A 26356-nucleotide genomic window follows, 5' to 3' on the forward strand; every position below is an offset into this window, starting at 1 on the left:
ATAGTATTTTACTGTGAGGATGGAGATCAATAAGGGGCCACCAAATACATAGGTAACCAGAACACAATGTGCTAACCCCAAGTGTGTAAGAAGAATACCAGGAGATCAGAGGGGGTGATGTGACATCTTATTTCCAGGTATGTGGGTAGAAATCCTGTGACACAGGAGGTGTATCTCAGGCAGGTTGAGAAGGAGAGACGTGTGCACATGTGCTGAAGCTCAGGATTGTCCTTCAGATGCTTTTTGAAGCTACTAGGAAGGAGCTAAAAAGGTAGCAAGAGTCAAGTGGAAGTGTGAGCCTTGTTATTCTGTTTATTCTGTTTTGAGGAGAGATCTTCCGCACGATTGGTCAAAGAGTACCTTGTAACATGGGAAACACTGTCTTCTAGCCAGTAATGAACAACGCACGCTCCAAAAAATATTATATTATCTGGCCAGTATTAGTTAAAAAAAAAAAGAAGAAGAAAAGAAAAGAATAGAAGAAAAAGAAGAAAAGCATAGTGTAGCAACTTTACAGTTTGAATAAAGAAATAGAAGAGAAATACAGTGATCTAAGTCTCTGATGCTTCCTTCTGTGCATTTCTTTCTTTCTCCTTTCTTTCTTTCCAACATTTATTCATTTTTGAGAGCGAGAACGAGCGTGTGAGCATGAGTGGACGAGGGGCAGAGAGAGAGGGAGACACAGAATCCAAAGCAGGCTCGAGGCTCTGAGTCGTCAGCTCAGAGCCCGATGCGGGGCTCGAACCCACGAACCATGAGATCATGACCTGAGTCGAAGTCAGATGTCCAACCGAGTGAGTCACCAAGGCTCCCCTCTTCTGTGCATTTCTTTAGGGCTATAGAGAATGTATACTCCAGCAAAACTGTGCTAAATGTTGAAATTTAAAATGGTGGCCAGCGGCACCTGGGTGACTCAGTCGGTTAAGCGTCCTACTTCGGCTCAGGTCATGATCTCACAGTTAGTGAGTTCAAGCCACACGTTTGGTCTTTGCACTGACAGCTCAGAGCCTGGAGCCTGCTTCGGATTCTGTGTCTCCCTCTCTCTGCCGCTCCCCCACTTGTGCTCTCCCTCTCTCTCTCTCTCTCTCAAAAATAAATAATAAACTTAAAAAAACTAAAAAAATAAAATTGTGGCCCATTTGCCTTGCTAGAACTCTCCAGTCACTGAAAGGAGACTCATTTTATTACTTTGCTTTAAACATACCTGGGGAGGGAGGGTGACAGAGTGGGCATCAGGTGACAGGCTAACAGTCTGATATTAATTAGTCCTATGAAACAGGGGCAAAGCCTAGGAATGATGGTTTGTAGGTGTGTAATTACTAGTCCTGCTTTTTTACCAAAGCTGAAGAGATGTGTGTTCTGACAGAGGTGTGTTCAAATCCTGACACTGTCACTGTCTTTATCCTAAAATGAAGAAAACCTACCTCATGTAGTAGAAATGAGGATTACATGTGTATATAAATTTTTAGATGCATTGCACATAATAAGCATTTAACAGATACCAGTTACTCTCTAATATAAAAGAGTAAAACAGATGCTTCCATTATAAAAACACCTATCTTCCTGCTTTCTAAATTAATATATGAGTGTTTGGGCTTTTAAAACAAACAAATCCTACAAGATAAGCAGTTTTAAATGTGCTGATATTTGAAAGATAGAAAATAGAGCATTAGGAAAGTGCATTGATCTCATGAATCGTGACTCATGGAAAACAAAATTGTTTGTCACTGGCACGCTGAGATAAATATTTTATGCGATATTGACACCATTTGATTTTATTAGATTAAAAACGATTGAAGCCAGCGCATTGAAAACCTCAAACCATAAAATCTTTTCACAAAATATCATTTTTAAATTAAATATTGTGTTTTTAAAAGTTTGCTGTGATATTGATGAATAACCTGGTTTAGACTCAAAAAAATGTTCTCTCTATCAGTACATTTAACAAAAATTATTTCCAACGGGTTAACTGAATAGGTAAATTCCTGACATTACAAAACTCATGCGGAAAGGTAGATAATAAGATTCCTTCATTTGCTTTCAGATTTTCAGACGATGCTGGTTGGTTTTCAAGAAAGCTTCTAGTAAAGGACCCAGAAGGCTGGAGAAATTTCCAGATGAAAAGGCAGCGTATTTCAGAAACTTCCATAAGGTAAGTCACCGTGTTTGGAATCGCTGGGGAATAACTGGGACCCCTTGGCAACGACTCATGGAGACGTTTCTTTTGATAGATGAAATCTGCAGAGGCAGAATGCACAACCAGGATAAAATGTCCCTGTTCAGATAAAATGCAAAAGTTATTTTTCTCCTTTATTTTAATCATCTGCTGTAAATGCCAGTGGTTCCTCTGCAAAATGAAAGACTCATTTTTATTGCTACTTTGCAAAATGAGATGACTCATAATTCAACCACATCATTTCCCAAGGTGCTGAGTAGGCATTTTCCCTCTGTTCAGGTTAATTGTGCATTTGTTACTTTGATTTACACTGTGGGCAATATTTAGGAGATAAAACTTTCGAGGCTGGCATTAACAGTGTAATGGCTCTGCTAATGTGCCTAGTATTTGCTGTTAGATGGCTTTAACAGGAAAGTATCATCGAATATGTTGATGTGTAGAGATGTAGCCACACATTCCGTGAATGAAATATCCATTTACCAAGAATTAAAAGTATGTAGGAAACAACCCTAGAATGATACTAAAATTGCTACCTAGCGTTGTGTTTGGTGATAACATCAAAACACAGGTAAGTATTTGATAATTAGATGGTCAGAATTCCCGGTCAGAACTCAGAACTGTGAAGCAGTTTTGTTTGTTGCCGAAATGCTTCAATAAGCCCCGTAAAACATCTAATTTCTCATGGTTGGTAGTACAGAGTAGTTACCCTGAATGATGTAGTGATTCTGTGGAATTTATTTTATGTGATATATGGTCTAATTCCTCCTTTTATTAAAAATAGGGTGCTTGCCAGGAGTTGGCAGGGGATAAATAGACCTAGCACAGAAACTGTCCTCTATGATACCATAATGCAGGATGTATGTCATCAGAAATTTGTCCAAACTCAATGTACAAAGCTGAGGATGAATCTTCCCGTAAAGTATGGACCTGGGGTGATTACGTTGCGTCGAAGTAAATTCATCACTTGTAACAAATGTACCACTTTGGGGTGGGATGTTATTAAAGGGGGAGGGAATAGGGAAATCTCTGTACCTTGAGTTCAGTATTGCTGTGAACTTAAAAATTCTCTAAACGATAAAGTCCTTTTAAAAATGGATTATTCTACACTAATGGACTAACCAACTCTGTTACACAAGTAACTAGCAGCAATTTCTACTCTATTTGAAACTGTATCAGAGAACGTAACATTTGAATTTCTTTAACTCTCTATGAGGTATTCTAAATATTAGTATAGATTTACTGTCAGAGAATCCAAGCTCACGTTCCTGCCCAACCACTTACTAGCTCACGGGAGTTTGGTTTTCTCATGTGTACGTGTTCTTTACATGCCTTTTTTGAAGACTACTGGAGATAGAGAGTATCAAAGATAGTGTGCATATACTTTCTACGTGAAAAATTATCTGGAGTCTAAAGTTACACTGGTATTTTGTATTAAGATTGTGATCATGGCAATATTTTTAAACCTGACTTTGTGAAAAACTGCAAAGTTGTGAAACGTGAGTCTGTGACCTTTAGTTTTTGAGTAAAATTTTGAAAGGCTGAGCATACTCTATACTCTGGATTCCTGGTCAGAACCCCTGCCCACTGGTCAATGTGGGATGCTCTTCAGCCAGCGAACCCAGAGTCCATGCACTCAAGACTCAGGCAGAATCCTCAAGAAGGAGAAAGATCACCCTGGAAAATAAATTGTTGAGAAAGATCAAGAATCTTAATCACGTGTGTGTGTGTGTGTGTGTGTGTGTGTGTGTGTGTGTGACGAGAACATTAAGATCTGCTCTTTTATCAACTTTCAAGTATATAATACAGTATCGTTAACTGTTATCACCATGCTGCACATTAAATTTCCAGAACTTATTCATCTTACTCTCTGACCAGGGGGGGAGGGAGATGCTGACTAGCCTTATTTTGGTAATCATTTCACAATGTACACATGTATCAAAGGACCACATTGTATACCTTAAACGTATACAATGTGATATGCCAATTATATCTCAATAATCAAGCTGGAATAAAAACCACTTAACCACATTACACACTGGGTAAGATTGTAGACTCTAGAATCTAGCTTGCATATTCAACAGTTGTGGGAAATTGCATAAACTGTTTACGCACTTAATTTGTCTCCTCTTTTAGATTCAGATTATAATAGTATAACGAATTATAACCCAAAGAAGGGTTATTGTAAGGAAAAAAGTGGTACTATAGGCATAAAATGAGATTAAGTATAATAAGATATTATTAACAAATTAAATTTTATAGCTAAGTATACAACTAGTTACTTGGCATATAGTAAGTTTTAGTAAATGTTAGCCAGTTTTTAATGTTTATTTATTTTTGAGAGAGAGTGGAGAAGGGGCAGAGGGAGAGAGGCTCTGAAGCAGACCGTGTGCTACAGCAGAGAGCCCAATTTGGGGCGCAAACTCCCAAACTGAAGTCGGACCCTTAAACGACCCAGCCACCCAGGCGCTCTGGTGTTAGCCCTTTCAGTCTAGGCTAGATGTGACGGTGACTCGGGTACAGGTGTCACTGTTGGAGCTGGAGATGGAAGGATGCATTCTGGATATGATGTGTGGACACTGACAAGATGTGCTTTGGGACTCCATGTGGGGTCTTTGTGAAAGGTTAGGACTTGTGGAGATTCCTGAGTTTGGGTTTGAGCAACAGACAAGAGGATGGTGAAATTCATGAAGATGGGGAAGACTAGAAGAGCAGACTTTGAGTAGAAATCACAAGCCTTCACTGACTGGCTATAGGAGAAACGGGAGAGGAGTACGAGTTGCTGTCTTTTCCAGACTGGGCGACAGATGAGTGGTCGTGCTGCGACAGAGACAGGAACCCTGTGCACAGGAGCAGTTTTCAGTGGTGAAGAAAAGGCCTTCTTGGCCTGTTAGATTAGGTGTCTCTACGGCACATTCAGATAGATATTTTTCCTTAAACAGTTAGAACTGCAGGCAGATTACACTGAAAATGCCCAGGAGAGCTACCGGATGGTGATGTTAAGGTGGGTGTGTACTAATGTGTGTCTGTGAAAGCTTGATCAGTTGAAATGAAACTCGTTCCTCTGAAAGACGTGGACTTGGGTACCAGTCTTGTGACATTCAGGGTATTTTACAGGGATTTCAAATCTAAGTTCATCAAGAGTTAACAAATCAAAAAAGTTGACACTTGATGGGAAAAAAAAAACGACTAATTCAAAAAATGATAGAAAATTATGTAAAGTGGCACTTGAAGGAGGAAATGCTAGTAAAAGAAATGTTAAAATCCTGAAGAGTATTTAAGTCCTTTATAGTGATTACCAAGACTGTTTAACTGGAACTTCCCAACTGAAAGTTTTAATAATTCTAAAGAAAGAATTGTTTATTTTCCCAACAAGAAAACTGTGAAAACTACCATCCTGCTGTTCCTGAAAACACATCACCCCAGAGGTTAGACGGTGTTAATTTGTCCAAGCCCCGAACAACTAGCCATGAAGGCAAATGAGCAGTTACAAATACATATTCATGATATTTTTATCCTGACCTATACTTTTGTTTCTGCAAAATCAAAAACTGAACCATCCCTTCCCATGGTTTTTTCCCTGAGAAGAATTATGAATCCTTTTTTTGGAGAGCTGTGAACCTCTCAGTTCCCTCTCATGGTCTGGTTAAATAAAGGGAGATCTCTTTATGTAAAAGGCTGACACTTTAAAAATCTTTGTTTTCCTTTGAGTAATTAATGGTCAATTCAAATATTAGATCTCCAGAATTGTAAAACAAAATCTTCATTTTCAAGATAGTTTAAAGTAGACTAATATGGATTCCCCAATTGTTCTATTTGTTAATTATTAAATACTTTAAACTTGTGCTTGGTCAGTTATTTTGATAGGCCCCAAAATCTGCGACAGTGCTCAATAGCACTAAATCAAAGTAATCAAATGAGTGATATATTTCCAACCTTAGTGAGGGGCTTTATGAAAAATAGCTAAGGACAGAATTACTTCTTCCCCAACTTTAACTTTGTCCTATACTCTATCTGGAACATACATATTATAAAGCTTATGAGTATTAATGGTCCCATTTAGACTTTTGATATGTTTACTGTGAGAGAGATCTTGCTGCATAAATCAATTTTTATAGGAAACTGCTATGAAATGGTATATACTTTTTTTTTACTTCTTGGTAGAAAGAAATTTGAAATTCAAATCACTGGCTGCTGAAGGAAGTTATTAAAAATGCATTAGGATTGGAAATGTAGCTGTATATAATTGTCATAACAGATATTCAAAACAAATTTATCCTCAATGAAAACTGAACTAAAGCAATTTACATAGAATCAGCTAATAAATTTTCCTTAATTTTCTAAGCAGATGAAAAAGAAACAGTTCATAGAAATTTTAATAAAATAAATATGAGTGCTGTCTGTAGGGAGGAAAGTATAAATAAAATCCCTGACAAGAATGAATGGAGATAGAACTATGTGAATTTCCAGTGATGAGGACTACGTGATTCCAGAAAACCAATGCCTGTATTGGGACGAATCTTATTTCTGAATCCCCTACAACCTGACATTGGAAACATCATTTTGTTCTATCTGCTTTACTCTTGGTTGGAGTTGTCATTATTTATCTTTATGTAAAGCAAACATCTGAGAAACTTGGGGAAAAGTTGAAGGCATCCTACCTGGAGATACAGTGTACCCTTAAACAGAGGAGCCAAACTACAGGTAAATGTGTCAACAGCACGTGTGTATAGTGTGTTATGTGGAACACTTTCATTTTGATTCCAGTAGCTATACTTGGATGAGCACAGTACTTGGTGTGATGTGAAGTGTGTTAAAGGCTTGGTGTCTCTTGAAAAGTCTGTTGGAAGTTCCCAGAGTGGTAATCATTTGATCTGTTGGAAGTCTGTTGGAAGTCTGTTGGAAGTCTGTTGGAAGTTCCCAGAGTGGTAATCATTTGATCGCGTTAGGGCATCTTACCCAGTTGTTCATTCATCCATTCATTCATTCATCCATCTGTAATCTCTTATCTTGAAGAAGTCTCAATTTTTTTGACTAAGCTATTAACATACACACTGATTCTTGACACAGTCACACATGAACCCCTGATCATTTATTTATTGGTTTATTCATATTATCTGATCACATGTTAGTCACTGAAAGATGACTTAAAGAAATGGAATATGAAACGTTGCATTTTATGTAGGAGGAAAAGAAGGGTGGAAATGCCCAAGACACGATGCACCCCCTGTGTAATTTATGTGTCTGACAGAGATGGGTGGGTCGTGAATGGACAGCTCTAAAATTAGCAAGAGAGACCAGGTGGTAAGAGCTTCACGTGGAGGGCATCAGCAAAGTTGTGATCTCAGAATACTAATAGGGAACTCTCAGAGTTAAACTTAATCTTTGTTATATTGAATCAAGTTCAATTAAAATTTTACAACATCTAAGATATCTCCAATAAGTATCACTTTGGGCAGTTGAAGGATGCCATGGAAACTAGATCACTCAGTAATCAGGGTTTTTGTTTATAACTCGTTACTCCACAACAGATATCGGTTCACTGAGAAGGAATCAGACTCAGAAAATATCCATAAGACTGATCTGGACTTGACTTAGAGTATACAGAAATATGATTTATGTTAGCAAAATTACTGTCTTTATTTGACTTTTTAAAACTATCCATTTGTGTGTGAGGCAGTCATCCACAATGGTACTACATCTAAAAACAAAAAAAAGCACATAAGATGACTTAAATAATATCTTTCCCTCACTCTACTATGTGTAAAATGCAAGTCATACCATAGCTCACAAAGTGAGATGATAATTTCATGTAAGACAGTATGTAACTTGTAAAATAACTATGATTGTGCCAGTCATTTCTGCCTCAGATTTTGTATCTTTGAAACCAGGGAAATAATTCATACCAACTTTAGAAAACTTTTGAGACTAATTTGCCTGATAACGTAACTTGTAACTTCAAACCAGTCATTTTATGTGGTAAATCAGATAGTAATTTGAGGAAGAATATTCAATAGCACAACTCTGTGATGACATTATCTCCATCATTTCTGAAGCATTTTTACATTTATTTAATGGATTAGATCCAATTCTCTTTATTATTTCGGAATATCATCAATGCATTTTTGGTTTTGAAACATCTCTTTTTTTACCCAGAGTCTGGTTAATTGTGCAATATCTGACAGATGTAACAGGAGACACGCTTAATGCGTAATGGTCACTGAAGGCAAATTGTTTTTCTGCCATTCATGGAAAATCACATATTATACCACAAGTAATGAATGCATATTCATTTGTAGCCTACAAGTTGAAAAATATTTCAGTGAGGATTCATTCTTGCATTAATATATTGTACCTCACTATAAATGTCTACCTAGAAATAGAAACTTTGATAAGTAGCAATGGTGTTTTGTATTTAGTTTAATGCACATAATATTTAGAAATATTAAAGCCTTTTTACATGTAACACTTGTACAAAAAACAAAGTCAGAATTTGAAGATTCCACTAACAACCCAAGATTACGAATCAGTAGCAGTCACTAAACTGATTTTATTGATTAGAGAACAGGTTCTTCATTTAGGGAACGGTGGGTTTTGAACTTTGGTGAAATTGCTTGTCTTGATGAGAACAGTTGCATTTGCTCTACTCACAATCATTGTCACACATAACTTGACCTCCTGAAGAAATGGTTGAGTTCTTGCTAACCAGTGTCCAGGGAAATTCTATTTTTTGCTTCCTTGTTTTGTTGTTTTTTTGTTTATTTGTTTTTGTTCTCAGAGAGAATGAGAGAGATGATGTTTGCTTACAAATGCATCTATTTTCTCTTACTTCTCCTTTTCCAGAATCTGTTTTAATCAAGTTAATCAGATTTACATGTCCAGTGTACTAGATTACATTTTAACATGATTTGCCATACCTGGAAATTTCCAGATTCTTTCTATCTTTTTGTAAAAGGTTTGTCTGGGGGTAGTGGAAGCTGTCCCCCTAAGCTCGGGGCGGCCATGATATTCTCCTAGGCTTACAGCTGGTACAGCCAACTCTGATAGTGGTCGAAAAAGTCAACCTTTATATCTTTTATTCCAGTTCCATTTTGCAAAAACCAATATAGTTGGACTCATCATTATCCCCAAAGGTTGCAGTACAATCACTAACAATAATTATAGCACAGTTTTCATTTTCTATTGTTGCGTAACAAGTTACCACAAATTCAAGGGTTGAAAAAACACCTATTTATGAGCCCCCAGTTCTGTAGGGCACAGGTGTAGCATGGCTGGTGTTTCTGTTGAGGGTTTCATGGGCACTGAAGTCAGTTGGACCGAGTTGTCTTGTGGTTCTAGAGAAAAGTCTGCTTCCAAGTGCCTAATATGGTTGGTGATTTTAGTTTCCTTCAGCTGCATGACTGATGCCCCCGTTACCCTGTTGGCTGGTCAAGAAGGGACCACTCTCAGTGCTAGAGACTACCTGAAATCCTTGACATGTGGTTCTTTCCCTCCCCAACACAGCAGTGGCACAACGAATTCTTTGAAGCTTTAACTCTCAGACTTCTCCTCTGTGACCAGCTGGAGAAAACACTGCTTTTAACAAGTTCCAGTGATAGGTCAGGTACACCTGGAGTAGCTGTGTTGTGATCTAACTTCAGTGTATCATGTAAATTTTCATTGTATTTTTAATTTGGGAAAGAATTTTTTGGTTGGCAAAGTGAGAGAGCTACTGTTCCCCCATAATGTGTAGGAGGTATAAACATTAAAGACATTGTATTTGAAATGAAACATGATGAAACTTTGACATTTCAGGCATGGGGTTCAACTAATTCAACACCCATTTGTAACTCACTTCTTCCTTTCCCATCTCCATCATAGAGATAGGGAAAACTGGATGGTCACTTTTTCATACTTCCTGTGGTTAGAAAGGTCCCTTTCTGGCTAATGAAATACAAACTTAAGCCTGCTAAAAGGTACAGAAGAGATTTTATTTTCTGCTATGGCCAGCGATGTCCCTTATTCCTTTCTCCTAAATTGAAAACATGATGGCTGGAAACGCAGCCACCATTTTGCACCCATGAGGAAATGAGCATAAGAGAGCAGAGAAGGGTAGGACAAATATTTGGCCCTGAGGTGCTTCTTCTAATATCATCAAACCACTAGACCAACACCAATAACTGCCTACTTCAGAGTTCTTATGTGAAAAGTTTGAACTGTTTGTTCAAATCAGTGTCTAGCAAACCTTTATTCGTAAAGGGCCAGATGGTAAAAATTTTAAACTTTACAGATTCTAAGATCTCTGTTGCCATTCTTCAACTCTGCACTTAGAGTATATCCAACTGCCAGAGACAATATATAAACAAATGGCTGTGGCTGTGTTCTGATAAGACTTTACTTACAAAAATACACGGTAGACCAGATTTGGCCCATAGGCCACAGTTTGCACCCGCAAGATTTCAGTCATTGTTAATTGAGTTCTTCAGTACTTGAAACTATATATTTTTTTTATTTTAAATAAAAAAGAGTGAATAATGCTGGATATCACGTCTAGATGCTATAGGTGTATAGGTAAACCTTAGCTAACCATGATTGGTAGTTAACTAATAGGGCGCACCTAGAACTGGTCTCATAAGCTTAGAAAAATAACCATAGTCTCCTTCAGCTTTTTTGTATTCTTTGGGATGGATATATATTAATGATCATACCAATACTCTTTTCCACTCTGTGTCCTTTACTAGAGGAACATAATTGTGCCCATTAGTTATGTTAAGTGGTATCATATACCAAGCCATAGACAGCCAGGCTGAAGACAAATCAGAGCCCTGGTAAATTGTAATAGGCATATAATTGTTAATAGCGGTTGACTTGCTAGAATTTCACACATCATCATTCAGTTGACTTCTTTTTGAGGGAAGTGGATTTTCTTCCCTCCCTCCTTCCTCTTTCTGTTTCAGGTATAATAAGACTCAGCTGCAGATTAAGTTCATTGTATTACTTGATGGCTGCTATCATCATCCTTTTCTGCAATATTTGATCAATCTGTTTTATTCCCATCCTTAACCCCATTTATCTCCCCTCCTCTAAAGATAATCATTATAATTATAATAAGTTTGATGGGAAACTGTGGGATTCTTACCATTGTGTACTGTTGATTTCTTGAACATGTACTACATTGTTAATTCACTTAAGTACTATTCTATTATAACTTACTGTGTTTCTTATTTTTATTCATGCTGCGTTGTGGCTTTTAAGATCCATTTGCATTTCTATGTGTCCATTTTGCCACTTGCTTCTGTTACGTGATGCCCTATAGTTTCCACCCATTATATTTTACTTTTTCATTTTCCTAGTAACAGAAACTAGGTTGCTAGAACTTCTCATTATCCCAAACAATACCATAATTAAGATTTTTGTACTGTGTTTTTATGACCCAACATGAGAAACTTTCTGAGACATATAAAAAGAATGAGATCATTGTGTTAAGGATATATGAATACTTAAATATGTACTACCTGTGACTTTCCAGAATGCCTCTCCATTCTTCACATCTACTGGGTGTGTGAGGGTTCTGTACTCTCGCATTCCCATGGACACTTTCCATTATTTACTGACTTCTCTGAATCTGATGCGTGTAAATCGATATGAAGTTGTGTTTTACCATGTGTTTTTCTATTCCCAATTAATTTGAAAAATTCTCCCTACACCTGTTTGCTTTCGATGTTTGTTCTTCCAGGAAATCCCCAATCCTATCATTTGTCCACTTTCCTACCAGAGTTCTTGCATTTTTCTTGCTGTTTTGTAAGGTTTCTTTGTCTCTTCTAAATATTAGATTACTTCAGGGTTAGACACGGTAAATAATTTCTCACCTGTGTCATCTGTCTATAACTTTGTGGAGTCTTGCATTAAACAGAAATTTACAAATTTGGATGTTTTCAAATTTTTCGCGAGTTCGGCTTTAGTCGTTCCTTAAGAAATACTAACCCACCCCACACATCGTGAAAGATATTATCCTACATTTTATTCAGTTAACATTATAGTTTTGCTTTTAATATTTTTGCCTTTCATCTATCTGGTGTTCAGATTTGTATATGGAATTAGGAATTTCATTTTTTTTAAATATTCAGGGGTCAGTTTTCACTCGCCCATTTATTAAACTTTTTTTTATCTTTATAGTTACTATGGTGACATATATTACACACAACACACACAGTTTTCTCCGATTTCTCTATTCTGTGCTGCTACTCATTTGTTCTTGTAGCCCTAACATGCCTCTTGTTTTAAAAAGTTACTGTGCTATCACGCTCTGCTGGGACATTTGGTAGGCTGTTTCTTCCACAACACATTTGGTTCTCATTTCTTGAAGTTGCTTTAGCAGTTGTCTAAGAACATGTATATAATGCCCTCTTTTTACTCAGCTTCTCTTCAAGATTTAAATTTTTCTCAAAAAAAAAAATTCCTAGGTAGTTCACAGGGTTTTTTGTTGTTGTTGTTATTGTGAAGGTATTATTGTATTGTATTGTTTTGTATTGTATTGTATTGTATTTTGTTGTATTTTATTTTATTTTCTGATTAACAATAACTAGTGTAGAGAAATTCCATTGTTTTTTTGTGTTTACTGTAATTGACAATATTGCTGAAAGCTTTTGTTGTCTCTAATAGTTTTTCCGTTGACTCTGTTAGCATCTGTATGTCAGTGATCATTGCCTGCAAATATTGATAGTTTCATTTATTTCTTTCCTAGTCTTTTTATTTCTTTTTTTTTCTTCTTTCCTTATTCTCCAGGACATATTTACCTTAAAGCAGCGATAGAAGCATACCTGCCAAGTTTCTACTAATAAATGGAATGGGTCTAATGCTTGTGCAGGAAGTATTTTTTCATCTTTAACCTTTTAAACAAAGAAAATTCCTTTCTATTCTTGATAGAGTATGAGTTACTTTCTCATAAAATGTGTTGAACTTTATCAGTGGTTTGATTTTTTATCTGCTGAGATAATTATGTGATTTTTCTCACATAATCTGTAATTTTGAGAAATTCATTTGGGTACATTCTGATGTGAATTATACTTTACTCCTGGAATAAACCTTACTTGCATGTTGGGATTTTTTTTCATTAATAAGTAAAATAACTTTTTTTAATTTTTCATATCTTATTTTAGGATCAATATTAGACCAGGCTCAGAAAGCTAAAACATGTTTGCTTTTTTTTTTTCTAGAATATCTTGCAGAAGATATTGATTAATCATATCTTGCAAGTTTAGTAAAACTCAATTATGAAATAGTCTAGAAATGAACTGTTAGGAGATGAATGTATTGTTTTGTTTAAGTTTTCTAATTTTTTTGCTGCCACCTTTTGACATTTAGTATTTTTCTAAATATATATCTTTTCATCTAGGTTTTCAAATTAGTATTCATTTGTTTGCAAGCTTATTAATATTTAGATGTTTTGTTTGTTCAGTTTTTCCCTTTTCAATGCTGTACTTATCTCCACCTTCTTTCTTTTTTCTTTCATCTAACTTGTCACAAATCCCTTTTATTAATCTTTCCATATGGAAACTTGTTATTTTTGCTTTTGGGAAACTTGTCATTTTTTTCTTCATCTCAGTGATTTCTGCCATTATTTTTTTTATTTCTTTATTTATTGAAATGCTCTTTCTCTTTTTAACTTCTTAAACTGAATGCCTGAGTTCTTTGTTTTCAACCCTTTTTATTCATGAAAAGTATTTTTCAGCCCATGTTTTTCATGTATTTCTTTTTTAGTGTCTCAAATCTTAATGTGTACTGTCCCATTTTCATTAAAATGTATTTTGTAACTTAACTGATAGTTTCCTTTTAACTCAGATGTTCTTAAAAATATGTTATTTACTTTTATAAGTGTGGAATATTTCATCATCCATTTATTATAAATTTTAGTTATGTTGTATTATGGGGGTATAATGTAATTGGTATAATTTGGGTCTTTTGAGTTTACTTACCCTATTTTATCGTTTGATACCTGTTCAAGTTTTATAAATAATACAGACGGACTAGAAAAACCCATACACTTGTTTTGTTATTGATAGTAGATATGAAAGTGTAGGTCTGTACGGACAATGTAAAGTAACTCGACTCTTAACCTTATCTGGCAGAACTTCCACATCTTTGCTTATGAGTGGGACAGATTTAGCATTTAACTTCCTTGTGAACTGTCAGATAATTTTGTCACCTGTGATTATAATTTGTCCTTTTTAAAAAAAATTTTGCTATGCTACGTATGTATCTATGGATTCCAAAACCACTTAGGACAGGCTATAAGGATGCATCACACTGCTTTTGGCATCCGTATTATCTTGCCTGAGAACAAGATTTGATGGGATATCCAGGCGGCCATAATTTCAACTATTCATCCAGGGTCTCAACCTGCAGGCAGGTTCTCTTGCACTTTTCCAGTCTTGTTTTCAGGAGGATCCCAGCTTGTGACGCTTGTAAAGGGTGACTGACGTGCCCCTGCAGATTTTGTGCGTAAACACGGCTTTGTGTCTTTGAACAGCTGCAACAGCTTTTTTACAGCAAGGGCCTCCAGGGCTGTTGTCAGTTGTTTTCCATGCCACCAGTGCTGGACCTTCGTAATGTACTACTGTCCATCTGCTGCTACGTAACGGAAGGTCCGCAGTCTTGGTCGATTCGTGGTAACTCTTCCTAGCTGTCAGATGTACACAGCTAACATTGAACTTCTTTGATCAACAGGTACCTTTTCCTATGTTTTGGTTCCAAAAAACACCAACAAGAGCAGAGTTCCAAAATGCACAATTCATATAACCTCTTGCTCAGATATTAGTGAATTTTCAGATCTTTGTGACAATTACCGACAAATCTGTGATTAGAGACCACAGAGGAAGTTTCTGCAAAGAGATGTTTGATTTGTTTGAAAAGGTCAGATAGGAGATTCCTCCTAACTCTGCTATAAGGAAGAGAGTGAGTCCCACCAACAGTCTTTTCAATGCTATTTGTACTGATTTTTCAGGCTGTTGGTAGGCTCCCTATGGTGATGCTTTTCTGTTCCCTGATAATGTGTTCAAACCAGTGAAGTTAAGTTATTATTGGCTACATAGAGACTATAATCAAGCACAGAAGAAGCCAAAAATCTCTGGAGCTGTCAGAACTTCTCATCTGAACCTTTCAATTGTCTCTTTTGGCATGATTTTCTCCACGCCTACTCACTGATACCCTAGTTTAAAGGGAATAACAACCTGAAAGTTGAAGATCTCACCAGCTCCATATCAGGTCAGCCTCAGTGGTGGTCCCCCCTCAGAAATCAATAAATGATTTTTCTAGAAAATAATGGTTTTTCATGTTTTATTACCGTATCACTGCCTTTGCCCCAGGACCCCGACACTGGCAGACCTCAGTGGCAAAGAGCACTCGTGTGAATGTCCTCCGCCTCCCATCTGCTTGACCTCTGGGGGAGCCACGTCATGGAGCTGCATGATCATTTGATTAAGCACCAATAAAAAAAAGAAAAAAAACACATATTTAATGCTTTTAGATGGGTCGTGATAAGCAGAGTTATCCTTGCTTTGTAAATTTTTTTAAACATTTATTTATTTTTGAACGACAGAGCACCAGTGGGGGAAGAGCAGAGAGAGAGGGAGACACAGAATCGGAAGCAGGCTCCAGGCTCTGAGCTGTCAGCACTGAGCCTCACACAGGGCCCGAACCCATGAACCGTGAGATCTTGACCTAGTATCCTTGCTTTTTAAGAAACTATCAGGCCCAGTCTGTGAAGCGTCCAACTCGACTTTGGCTAAGGTCATGATCTCATGGTTTGCGGGATCGAGCCCCATGTTAGGATTCTCTCTCTCCCTCTCTGTCTGTTCCTCCCCCACTCTCTCTGTCTCTCTAAATAAATAAAAATGTGAAAAAACATAAACTATTTTCTTATTAGAGAAATTGGAGTATATACAAAATGTTTTGTGATTTTTTTTGAGTCATTTTTATCTTTAAGACTGCTCACTTTATAACAAACAGGGGTAGCTATCATCAAATAATTGTGTGCAGTTGTATTCGTTTCCTAGGGCTGGTCTACCAAACTGCCACCAACTTGGTAGTGAAAGTCACAGAAATTTATCGTCTCATGGTCCTGGCTGCTAGAAGTCAGATAGCAAGGTGTCAGCAAGGCTGCGCTCTAACAAAACCTCTGGGGGCGGCTTCGCTTGCCTTCTCCAGCCTCTGGTGGCTCCAAGTGTTCTTTGCCTGTGGCAGCGTCACATCAGTCACCTTCCCATGGCTGTCGCCACTTTGCCCTTGCTTCCAAGCCCCCTCCGCTCTTCTCGTGTAAGAACGCTTCATTGGATTTAGGGCCCACACCGAATCCAAGATGATCTCCTCCAAAATCTCTAATTCAATTACTTCTGCAAAGAGCTCTTTCCGGAAATGAACAAGGATCATTCAAAGGATCTAGGGCTTAGGACTTGGAAATACCTTTTAGGGGCCGCTGTTCAACCCAATGCAATAATGAAGATTTCATTTTGTACATCTGCTAAGAGAAGTCACAGGAGCTGTATAGTTGCTGTTATGTCTGTGTTGTAAAACGACAGTTCTCACAATAGGAATGGTATTCTAGCTGACTGGGCTGTTTCATGCCTTTTTGTTCCTTAGAGTCAGTGATACATATTATTAGACATGCTAAATTTATCCTGGGGAGAGAGAGGAGAGGTTGAAAGGGGAGGAAGTTGGGGGCGGGGGGAGAGGAAGAGGGCAGGGAGGAGAAAGGGAGGACAGAAAGAAGTACCTAGTTTTCCTACTTTAGTACATATTTTCTTATGGATTAATTTTCTGCATTTCTTAGACCTAAAAATAGATTATCTCTACACTTTATAATAGATTACCTCAAAATACTTTAGGGGTAATAAAGTAATGAGTTTTCCTGTTATTCCTTTTGTCATCCTTACAATTTGAGTCTTTTTTTGTCATTGACTTCACTTCTTGCAATAACTTCTTGATTAACAATTATTTGCCATTAATAAATGGCATGATGCTCAAAGCAATAGCTATTGCATAAATTGATGAAAAGAGCACACTAGTTTGAGAAACAGGAGGCATGGCCCTGATTCTGGTCATCACTTTGACTAACTGTGTGATGGCCAACCAGACAGGGGTTGTTTCCCATTGTTCAATGAAGGAAGCTCAGGAGTAGGTTTGTTTTATTAGTTAGAATGTTTTTGGCTGCAAGTAACAGAAAATTCAAATCAAACAACTTACAGAAGAGCATTATCGCATATGAGCATATCGAGAAGAGCCAGAAAAAGGAACTGGCTTCAAGGTTAGTTGATTCAGTAACCCGTGTTCAAGAATGAAAATTAAGGATCTGTTCCGCCCCCCATCGCGGCTCTGCCGCCTTAGGATTGCCTTCATCTTTAACCTAGTAGAATGTTAGCTGCAGCATTTCTGAATGATGACATCCAGACAGCATCCATTGGGGAAGAGGGATGATTTTAGCCCAAGGCTGTCTCCGTATCAGAAAACATTAATCAGAAGCAACCAGAAAACTTTTGTTCACATCTTACTTGTCATACTTAGGTTATAGCCTCTTTCCTAAACCGATCATGAGCAAATAGACTGTCAGCCCAAGAATAGCAAGTTCCACCATGATACTTGAGGTGAGAAACTCCCACCAGGGCACTTGAGCTGTAGAATGCAGGGGTAGCTAGCTGAACAAAATTAGGTTCTGGTAAGAATGAAGAGCTGGAATCAGATGCTGTGTACACAGCCAGTCGTGACTATTATAGAAAATTCCAGTTCTAGTATAATTTTATCTATAATCACTCTTTTCTAAATGATGCATTTCATAAGGTGGTTTAATATTTGAGAGACCTTAAATGTTTCAAAGACATAAACTAAGCTTGTAACTACTGATTATATACATGCTGGGGTGGTCAAATATTAAACATTGGAGGACTCTATCACAGCACATAATATCAGAGCACAGAGACACGAAGAGCTTAGAAAATGAATTACATTGATTTTTTTAGTGTTATGCATTCATGTTTTTCAGTGACAGGAGACAAATACAAAGAAAATAGCTACTGGAAAATTGATGGAAATTTTACTAGAAAGAAACCATTGTAAAATTCCTATGCAAATATTGTCACCCAGGTATTGGAGCATACAATGTATAGGGTGACACCAGTATTTAAATTCTTATTATGAAAGCTGAGGATTTACGCATGGAAAGATTGAGATTTATTAATAGTAATAATTTTTTAAAAATAGTAAAATCCCCATCTTCTTTTCTTACTAGAAAGATCAATATTCTCTATTTTAATAAAGTGACATTTTATTAAACCAGTTCCTAAAATGTACCATTTTATTCTCAAAAATAAAATCTATGACTTAATTAAAACAACCATAGAAAATTAGTAAAATACCAGGATTAAAAGAAGTGTTAGTAAATTAATAAAAAAGGAGAGTGCAATTTATTTTCTAATTCATTTTGATCTACTTTTTAAAAGTCTAAATGTTAACTTTTTTCACTTTTCAAAATGTAGTTAGGTTTATAGAAAGAAATTGAGCACTTAAATATAGGCAGGTATCTAATCTCAATTGTCATGACAGCAAACCTATAAAAGATACTTTAAAATTCAGAGTAATCTCATTATGTATGTTTCTTTCGCCTTGATCCTTTACACATGTTTTAATTAGATTGTTTGGGGGGTTGTTTTGCTATTGAGTTACATGAGTCCCTTCTACATTTTGGATAATAGTCTCTTATCGTGATTTGCATGATACATGGTTTGCAAATATTTTCTCTCAATCTGTAGATTGCCTTTTCATTTTGTTGATTGTTTCCTTTGGTGTGCAGAAGCTTTTTTTGCGAGGACCATATGATTTCATTTACATGTGGAATCTAAAAAATAAAACAAACGAATAAACAATCAAACAAAAAGTCGAATCAGACATATTAATACAGAGAACAAATTGATGGTTGCCAGAGGGGAGATGAGTGTGAAGATGGGAAAAATGGGTGAAGGGGAGTGGGAGATACAGACTTCCTGCTTGGAATGAATGCCCATTCACAGGAATAAAGGTACGGTGTAGGGAATAGAAGCCATCGTATTGTAATAGCATTGCATGCTCACAAATGGTAGTTCTACTTCTAGTGAGCACAGCATAGTGTATAAAGTTGTTGAATCACCATGTTGAATACCTGAAACTAATGTAACGTTGTGTGTCAACTATACTCAAATTAACAAATAAATAGAATTAAAAATAATACTTCCAAACTCACTTTATAAGTCCAACATCACCATGATACCAAAGCCAGACAAAGACATCCCAAGGAAAGAAGATACAGGCTGATGAACATAGATGTAAAACTCCTCAATAAAATACTAGCAAACCAAATTCAACAACACATCAAAAAGACTACACACTATGTCCTAGTGGGATTTATCCCTAAGATACAAATTTGGTTTAATATATGCAAATCAAGCAGTGTGATACCTCACATTAACAGAGTGAAAGATCAAAAACGTAATCATCTCAATAGATGCAGAAAAAACATTTGACAAAGTGTAACGTCCAATCACGATTTAAAAAAACCTCTCAATTAAGTATGTAGAAAAGGAAATTTCTTTAACAAAATAAAGATGTTTATGAAAAGCTCACAGCTAACATCATAATCAGTGGGGGGAAACTGAAAGCTTTTACTCTAAGATCCAGTACAAGGTTGGGATGCCCACTTCTATTCAACATACTAAGTACTAGAATGAGCAATTAGGCAAGAAACGAAATAAAAAGCATCAAAATCAGAAAGAAAGGAGTGAAATTATTTCTGTTTGCAGATGACATGATCTTATATGTATAAAATCATAAAGACTCTTTTCTTAAAAAAGGTAAAACCCTCTTAGAGCTAATAAATGAATCGGGGTGCCTGGGTGGCTCAGTTGGTTAAGCGTCTGACTTCTGCTCAGGTCATATTACAGAGCATAAGTTCGAGCCCCGCGTCAGGCTCTGTGCTGAAAGCTCACAGACTGGAGCCTGCTTTGTATTCTGTGTCTCCCTCTCTCTCTGCCCCTCCCCTGCTGGCACCCTTGTCTCTCTCAAAAATAAATAAACGTTAAAAAATTAAAAAAAGAAGAACTAATGAATTAAGTTGCAGAGTACAAAGTCTACATAAAAAAATCAGTTGCATTTCTTTATAGCAACAGTGATCTCTCCAGGAAGGAAATCAAGAAAACAATCCCATTTAAAATACCATCAAAAAGAATAAAACACTTGGGAATAAGTTTAACTGAATAGGTGAAAGATCTGTTGCTAAAAGGTATAAAACATTGTCGAAAGAAATTGGAAAGACACAAATGGAAATATCCTGTGTTCGTGGGTTGGGAGAATTCATATTGTTAAAATGCCCATACTATCCACAGTGATATATGGATTCAATACAACCCCTATCAAAATTTCAAAGACATTCTTCACAGAAACAGAAAAAAAAAAAATTCTAAAATTTATATGGAACCACAAAAACCCTGAATAGCCAAAGCGGTCTTGAGAAGGAACAAAACTTTAGACATTGTATTTATTTATTTCCAATTATATTAGAAAATATGGTAATTAAAAGCTTAGTAATTACAACAGTGTGGTAATGGCATAGAAGCAGACACATAGACCAATAGAACAGAACAGAGAGAGCCCAGAAATACATATACTCACACATATATGTGTGTATATATATATATGTATATAATAATGGGTACCTGGTCAACTATGTTTCGAGAAGAATGCCAAGAACACACAAGGGGGAAAGGACAGTGTCTTTAATAAATGCTAGAAAAACGGGATATCCACATGCAAAGGAATGAAATTGAATTCTTTTCTACACCATACACAAAAATCAACTCAAAATATAAATTTTTTCCTACAGAAATTAAGTGTAATTTTTTTTTCTACAGAAAATTAAAAGTAAGTTTTTCCTACAGAAAAAAGTTATGTGTTTCATCTTTGAACCTTCTGACTCAATCACTGTGAATTCCTTAGGGATTACTCCTTGACATGAAAATGAAATAGCTCCGATAAGCAAAGTCACCACTTATGTATGTTTATATTTGGGTTTTAATTGTATCACTTAATAACACCTTTAAATTGTTGACCATGTCATTTATGGACTTAGACCTGAACTGCCTGAATCCTTTTGAAGTAACTTTCCTTCCATTAAATTCTGCTAATTTCATATTTATTTGAAGTAATTAACTCTTTTATTAAACTTTAATTATATTTTGTACTTCTATAGCCATGTGAATAAGCAGTATTTAGAAATATATATTGTTAAATGATGCAATAATTTATTGATGTATATTATTGACATACTCTAGAATTTCACAATTTTAATGTGTTGATTATTTTTATGTCACATTGACAGGTTTTAGACTAATAAAAACATTTTTATTTTTAAAAATTAAAAAATATTATTTTAAAAGTAGTTCTTATCTCAGAAAATACCAAGTTCCCACTGAATGGTAAATCCATACAGTACCAAGAGGGAGATGTAAAGATAGGGGATGCAGATATATTAGATCTTGACCTGAATTGTTATGATTCAAAAATATTTTTAAGATGTATTTTTATTAAAAAGGAACAGTTCTGGGGGTGCCTGGGTGGCTCAGCTGGTTAATCGTCTGACTTTGGCTCATGTCATGATCTCAAAGTTCATGAGTTCAAGCCCCCCCATTGGGCTCTGTGCTGACAGCTCAGAGCCTGGAGCCTGCTCTGGATTCTGTGTCTCTTTCTCTCTGCCCCTCCCCTGCTCGTGCTCTGTCTCTCTGTCTCTCTCTCTCAAGAATAAATAAACATTTTTAGGGGCGCCTGGGTGGCGCAGTCGGTTAAGCGTCCGACTTCAGCCAGGTCACGATCTCACGGCCGTGAGTTCGAGCCCCGCGTCAGGCTCTGGGCTGATGGCTCAGAGCCTGGAGCCTGTTTCCGATTCTGTGTCTCCCTCTCTCTCTGCCCCTCCCCCGTTCATGCTTTGTCTCTCTCTGTCCCAAAAATAAATAAACGTTAAAAAAAAAAATTAAAAAAAAAAAGAATAACTAAACATTTTTAAAAAAAATTTTAAAGGAACAATTCTGGAGATATGCAAACTTCTTAGAAAGCCTTCTGGTACGATTTTATAACATTTTATAATTTAGTATAATATTTGCATTCCCTAACCAAGACAACCTGAGAAGCAGAATTTTATCCCCTTCATTAATATTTTGCTCTCCTGGCCTGTCTTTAATGTCTTAGGGCACATGCTGAAGTGCATGGCATCACACTCTTGGTCAGCAACCAAGAGCCTTGCACTATTCTGGAAACCACCGTAGCAATGTCTGCTTAAGGAGGTTGTCTACATTTCTTTTTTTTTTTTAATTTTTTTTTTTAACATTTATTTATTTTTGAGACAGAGACAGAGCATGAACGGGGGAGGGGCAGAGAGAGAGGGAGACACAGAATCGGAGGCAGGCTCCAGGCTCTGAGCCATCAGCCCAGAGCCCAACATGGGGCTCGAACTCACAGACCGTGAGATCGTGACCTGAGCTGAAGTCGGGTGCTCGACCGACTGAGCCACCCAGGCGCCCCTACATTTCTAAATTTCTAAATGTAAATTTTACAGAAGAGCAAACACAGTGTTCACACTACATCATCTGTCAGATTGCCTAAGGCACAGAAGTTGGAGAATCCCCAGTGCTGGCTGCATTTTGCTAAGCTATCCATTAATTTGTTTTGTTGATTTTTGCTATAAGAGGACAAAAAGGATAGAACTCAGGATGTCTGTTCTAATATTCTTTTATATTTGTAAGTAAAATATTTGGGGATGACCCTTGAGCAGAATAGTAAATGCTTGTATGATACTGTTTTGTACAACTAGATATTACACATGATATAGCTTACATAGCAGCATATAACTTTTAAGTTCACCTGTCAGAAATTGCATGAATTCTTGCACAACACATAATCTTCATTGCTTTTAGATTCTACTTAATTTGGGTAAGATCCTTTGTTTACTTAAAATTAATAGCACTTGAAAATAATCTTTTTCAAACGTAACTTCAATTTGCTACGTTAGGATAAAAATCAAGTTAAATATTATTTGAGTCACTTAACAAATCATTTAAAAATTCAAGAATTTAACTTTATTTGAGAATATGCTTTAAGGTACTTTAAATATAATATGTGAGTCATTGTTCTAATAAAAGCATTTTTACTCTTCTCCCCAAGGTATTGATCCTCTGAAACTGTGAGATATTGGTGTCTAATTTCTCTTTCTTGGAAGAGGAAATGAGTATTTTCAGATACATAGATATATAAGTAGATATAAAAAAACATACATAGTATATGTATATTTGTGTATGTGCATGTATATGAAGCAAATCTTTTTTCAGTTATTTTGCTTAAAATCACTTATTTTACCGATTTTAATTTTGCATGTTAATTTTTTTTTTATTTTCTCAATGTTTATTTATTTTTTTGAGAGAAAGAGACAGAGAGAAACAGAGCATGAGTGGGGAAGGGGCAGGGAGAGAGGGAGACACAGAATCCGAAGCAGGCTCCAGGCTCCCAGCACAGAGCCCGACGTGGGGCTCGAACTCACAGACTGCGAGATCATGACCTGAGCTGAAGTCAGACGCTTAACTGACTGAGCCACCCAGGCGCCCCAATTTTGCATGTTAATGTTAATGAGATAATTACAAATAGAAAAATAAACATCAAAAAAAGATGCCTTAAAATGAACTTTTCAGCAGTGTGACAGAACTGTAAATTCATTGGGACAGAGAATAAAAAGGCTCCTCTGGACAGCCTACCCAACAACTCTGAGAAATGGGTTTGTTATTTTATGAGGCTGAGTCTAGGTCACTACAGGTTTTAGAAGGGAACATGACAAATAACCAGGCTTTCCTCACAGTTTTATTTCACAGACATTAGTTTCCATGGCATGGGTACAATTTTTGGTCTTGAATTGATGCTTTTAATTATTTTGTTGCTATCATGTCCTCATCAGCATCAAAGGTAGCATCTTCAAAATTGGAGGACTAAAAATTTAAAAATACATGAAATATATCTGTACGTGTTTCTCCACCTCAGACACTAGCTGGTGATTGCTAGTGCTTCTAGGATGGCGTTGCGAGTCATGGATGGAATTAAATCTTTTCAGCAACATCCTGCATTTGCGATTAAAGCATGTGTGATTAAAAAAACAAGCACTGAACATTGATCAAGCAAGTCAAAGCTGGTACCCTTCTCAAAGACAAGGGAAATACCCAGTTCCTGTCCACTCTAGCCATCCCTTCCCACCTAAGGCGGCAAGAACTGAGACCCACTTGTGAAGTCCACCTGTTAAGTCCAAAACTGAGACCTTAAAATAAAAAAACAACTGAGACCTTACCCTAGAACTAGCGAATGCTTGCCCCGCCCCCCCCCCCCCCCCCCACCAGGCCAGCCACAGCCTACCTTTTTTTACAACACACATGTCTGGCTATGAAGACAAAATTGTAAGAACGGAGAAAAAATAGAACCATATAAAATGCACAATTAAAATAATAAAATGCAGAAAAAGAGTACGAGACAAAAATAGGAAAAAAGAACAAGGGCAACAAAGAGAAAACAGCAGCAAATATGGTAGATGGTACAACTACATCAATGACCACTTTAAACATCAACAGTCTAAATGCACCAATTTTATTTCATTTATTTATTTACTTACTTATTTATTTGAAAAAGAGCAAGCACATGCGAGCAGGGGGAAAGGGGCAGAGAGAGAAAGACTCTCCAGCAGGCATCACGCTCAGCATGGAACCTGATGTGGGGCTCGATCCCATGACCCCGGGATCATGACCTGAGCCAAAATCAAGAGTCGCATGCTCAACCAACTGAGCCACCCAGGCGCCCCTAAATGCACCAATTAAAAGACAGAGATTGTCAGAGTGGATCCAAAAACAAGATCTAACAACATGTTTTCAAAAAGGAACCCACCTTAAATATAAAGACACACATAGATTAACAGTAAATGAGTATAGAAAAATATATCGGGCTAACATTAGTAAAAACTATAATTAAAAGTTTCGTTAAAATATGCCGTGCTGGGGCGCCTGGGTGGCACAGTCGGTTAAGCGTCCGACTTCAGCCAGGTCACGATCTCGCGGTCCGTGAGTTTGAGCCCTGCGTCTGGCTCTGGGCTGATGGCTCAGAGCCTGGAGCCTGTTTCCGATTCTGTGTCTCCCTCTCTCTCTGCCCCTCGCCCATTCATGCTCTGTCTCTCTCTGTCCCAAAAATAAATAAACGTTGAAAAAAAAAATTAAAAAAAAAAATATGCCGTGCTAGGGGCTCCTGGGTGGCGCAGTCGGTTAAGCGTCCGACTTCAGCCAGGTCACGATCTCGCGGTCCGGGAGTTCGAGCCCCGCGTTGGGCTCTGGGCTGATGGCTCAGAGCCTGGAGCCTGTTTCCAATTCTGTGTCTCCCTCTCTCTCTGCCCCTCCCCCGTTCATGCTCTGTCTCTCTCTGTCCCAAAAATAAAATAAAAAACGTTGAAAAAAAAATAAAAAAAAATATGCCATGCTAACATTAATTTGAAAAGGGGAGGTAGTTTTTTAATTTCAGACAAAGAAGACTTCACAAGGAAAGTTATCAGGAATAAAGAAGGTCATTACATATTGTAAATTGGTCAATCCTACAAGAAGACATAAAGATCTTTAATGTGGGTGCACCTAACAACAGAGGCAAAAGTTGTTAGAACTACAAAGAGAAATAGATGCATCAACTATCATAGTTGGAGTCTTCAATATCCCTCCATCACAAATGGACAGATCCAGCAGGCAGAAATTCAGTAAGGACAGAGTTAAACTCAGCAGCACCATCAGTCGACTAGATATAATAGACATCTACAGACAGTATCATCAAACAGCAGAACACATTCTTCCCAGCTCTCACAGGACATTCACCAAAGGACACCACATTCAGGGCCACCAAACATACCTGAACAAATTTAAAAGAATAGAAATTGTACAATATCTGCTTTCAGATCACAGTGGAGTTAAACTAAAAATCAAAAAATCGATCGATCAATCAATAAACTAAAAATCAATAATGGCAAGGTAGCTGGAGAATCCTAAGATGTATGGAGTTAAACGACACACTTCTAATCGATACATGGGTCAAATAAGGAACCTCGAGGGAAATTTTTCAATATTTGAACTA

At 37.0% G+C, this 26356-nt stretch overlaps 1 protein-coding gene across 1 annotated transcript in view; it reads left to right on the forward strand.

Moving 5' to 3' along the window:
• DOK6 (docking protein 6) overlaps positions 1–26356 on the forward strand; it is a 371728-nt gene that overhangs the window by 114705 nt on the left and 230667 nt on the right. The window contains exon 2 of the mRNA XM_023242093.2: positions 2045–2152. Within this exon, the coding sequence (XP_023097861.1) occupies positions 2045–2152 (108 nt within the window). The remainder of the gene's footprint in view (positions 1–2044; positions 2153–26356) is intronic.

Source organism: Felis catus, chromosome D3, assembly GCF_018350175.1.
Source record: "Felis catus isolate Fca126 chromosome D3, F.catus_Fca126_mat1.0, whole genome shotgun sequence".
In the NCBI taxonomy this organism is placed as follows: Eukaryota; Metazoa; Chordata; class Mammalia; order Carnivora; family Felidae; genus Felis; species Felis catus.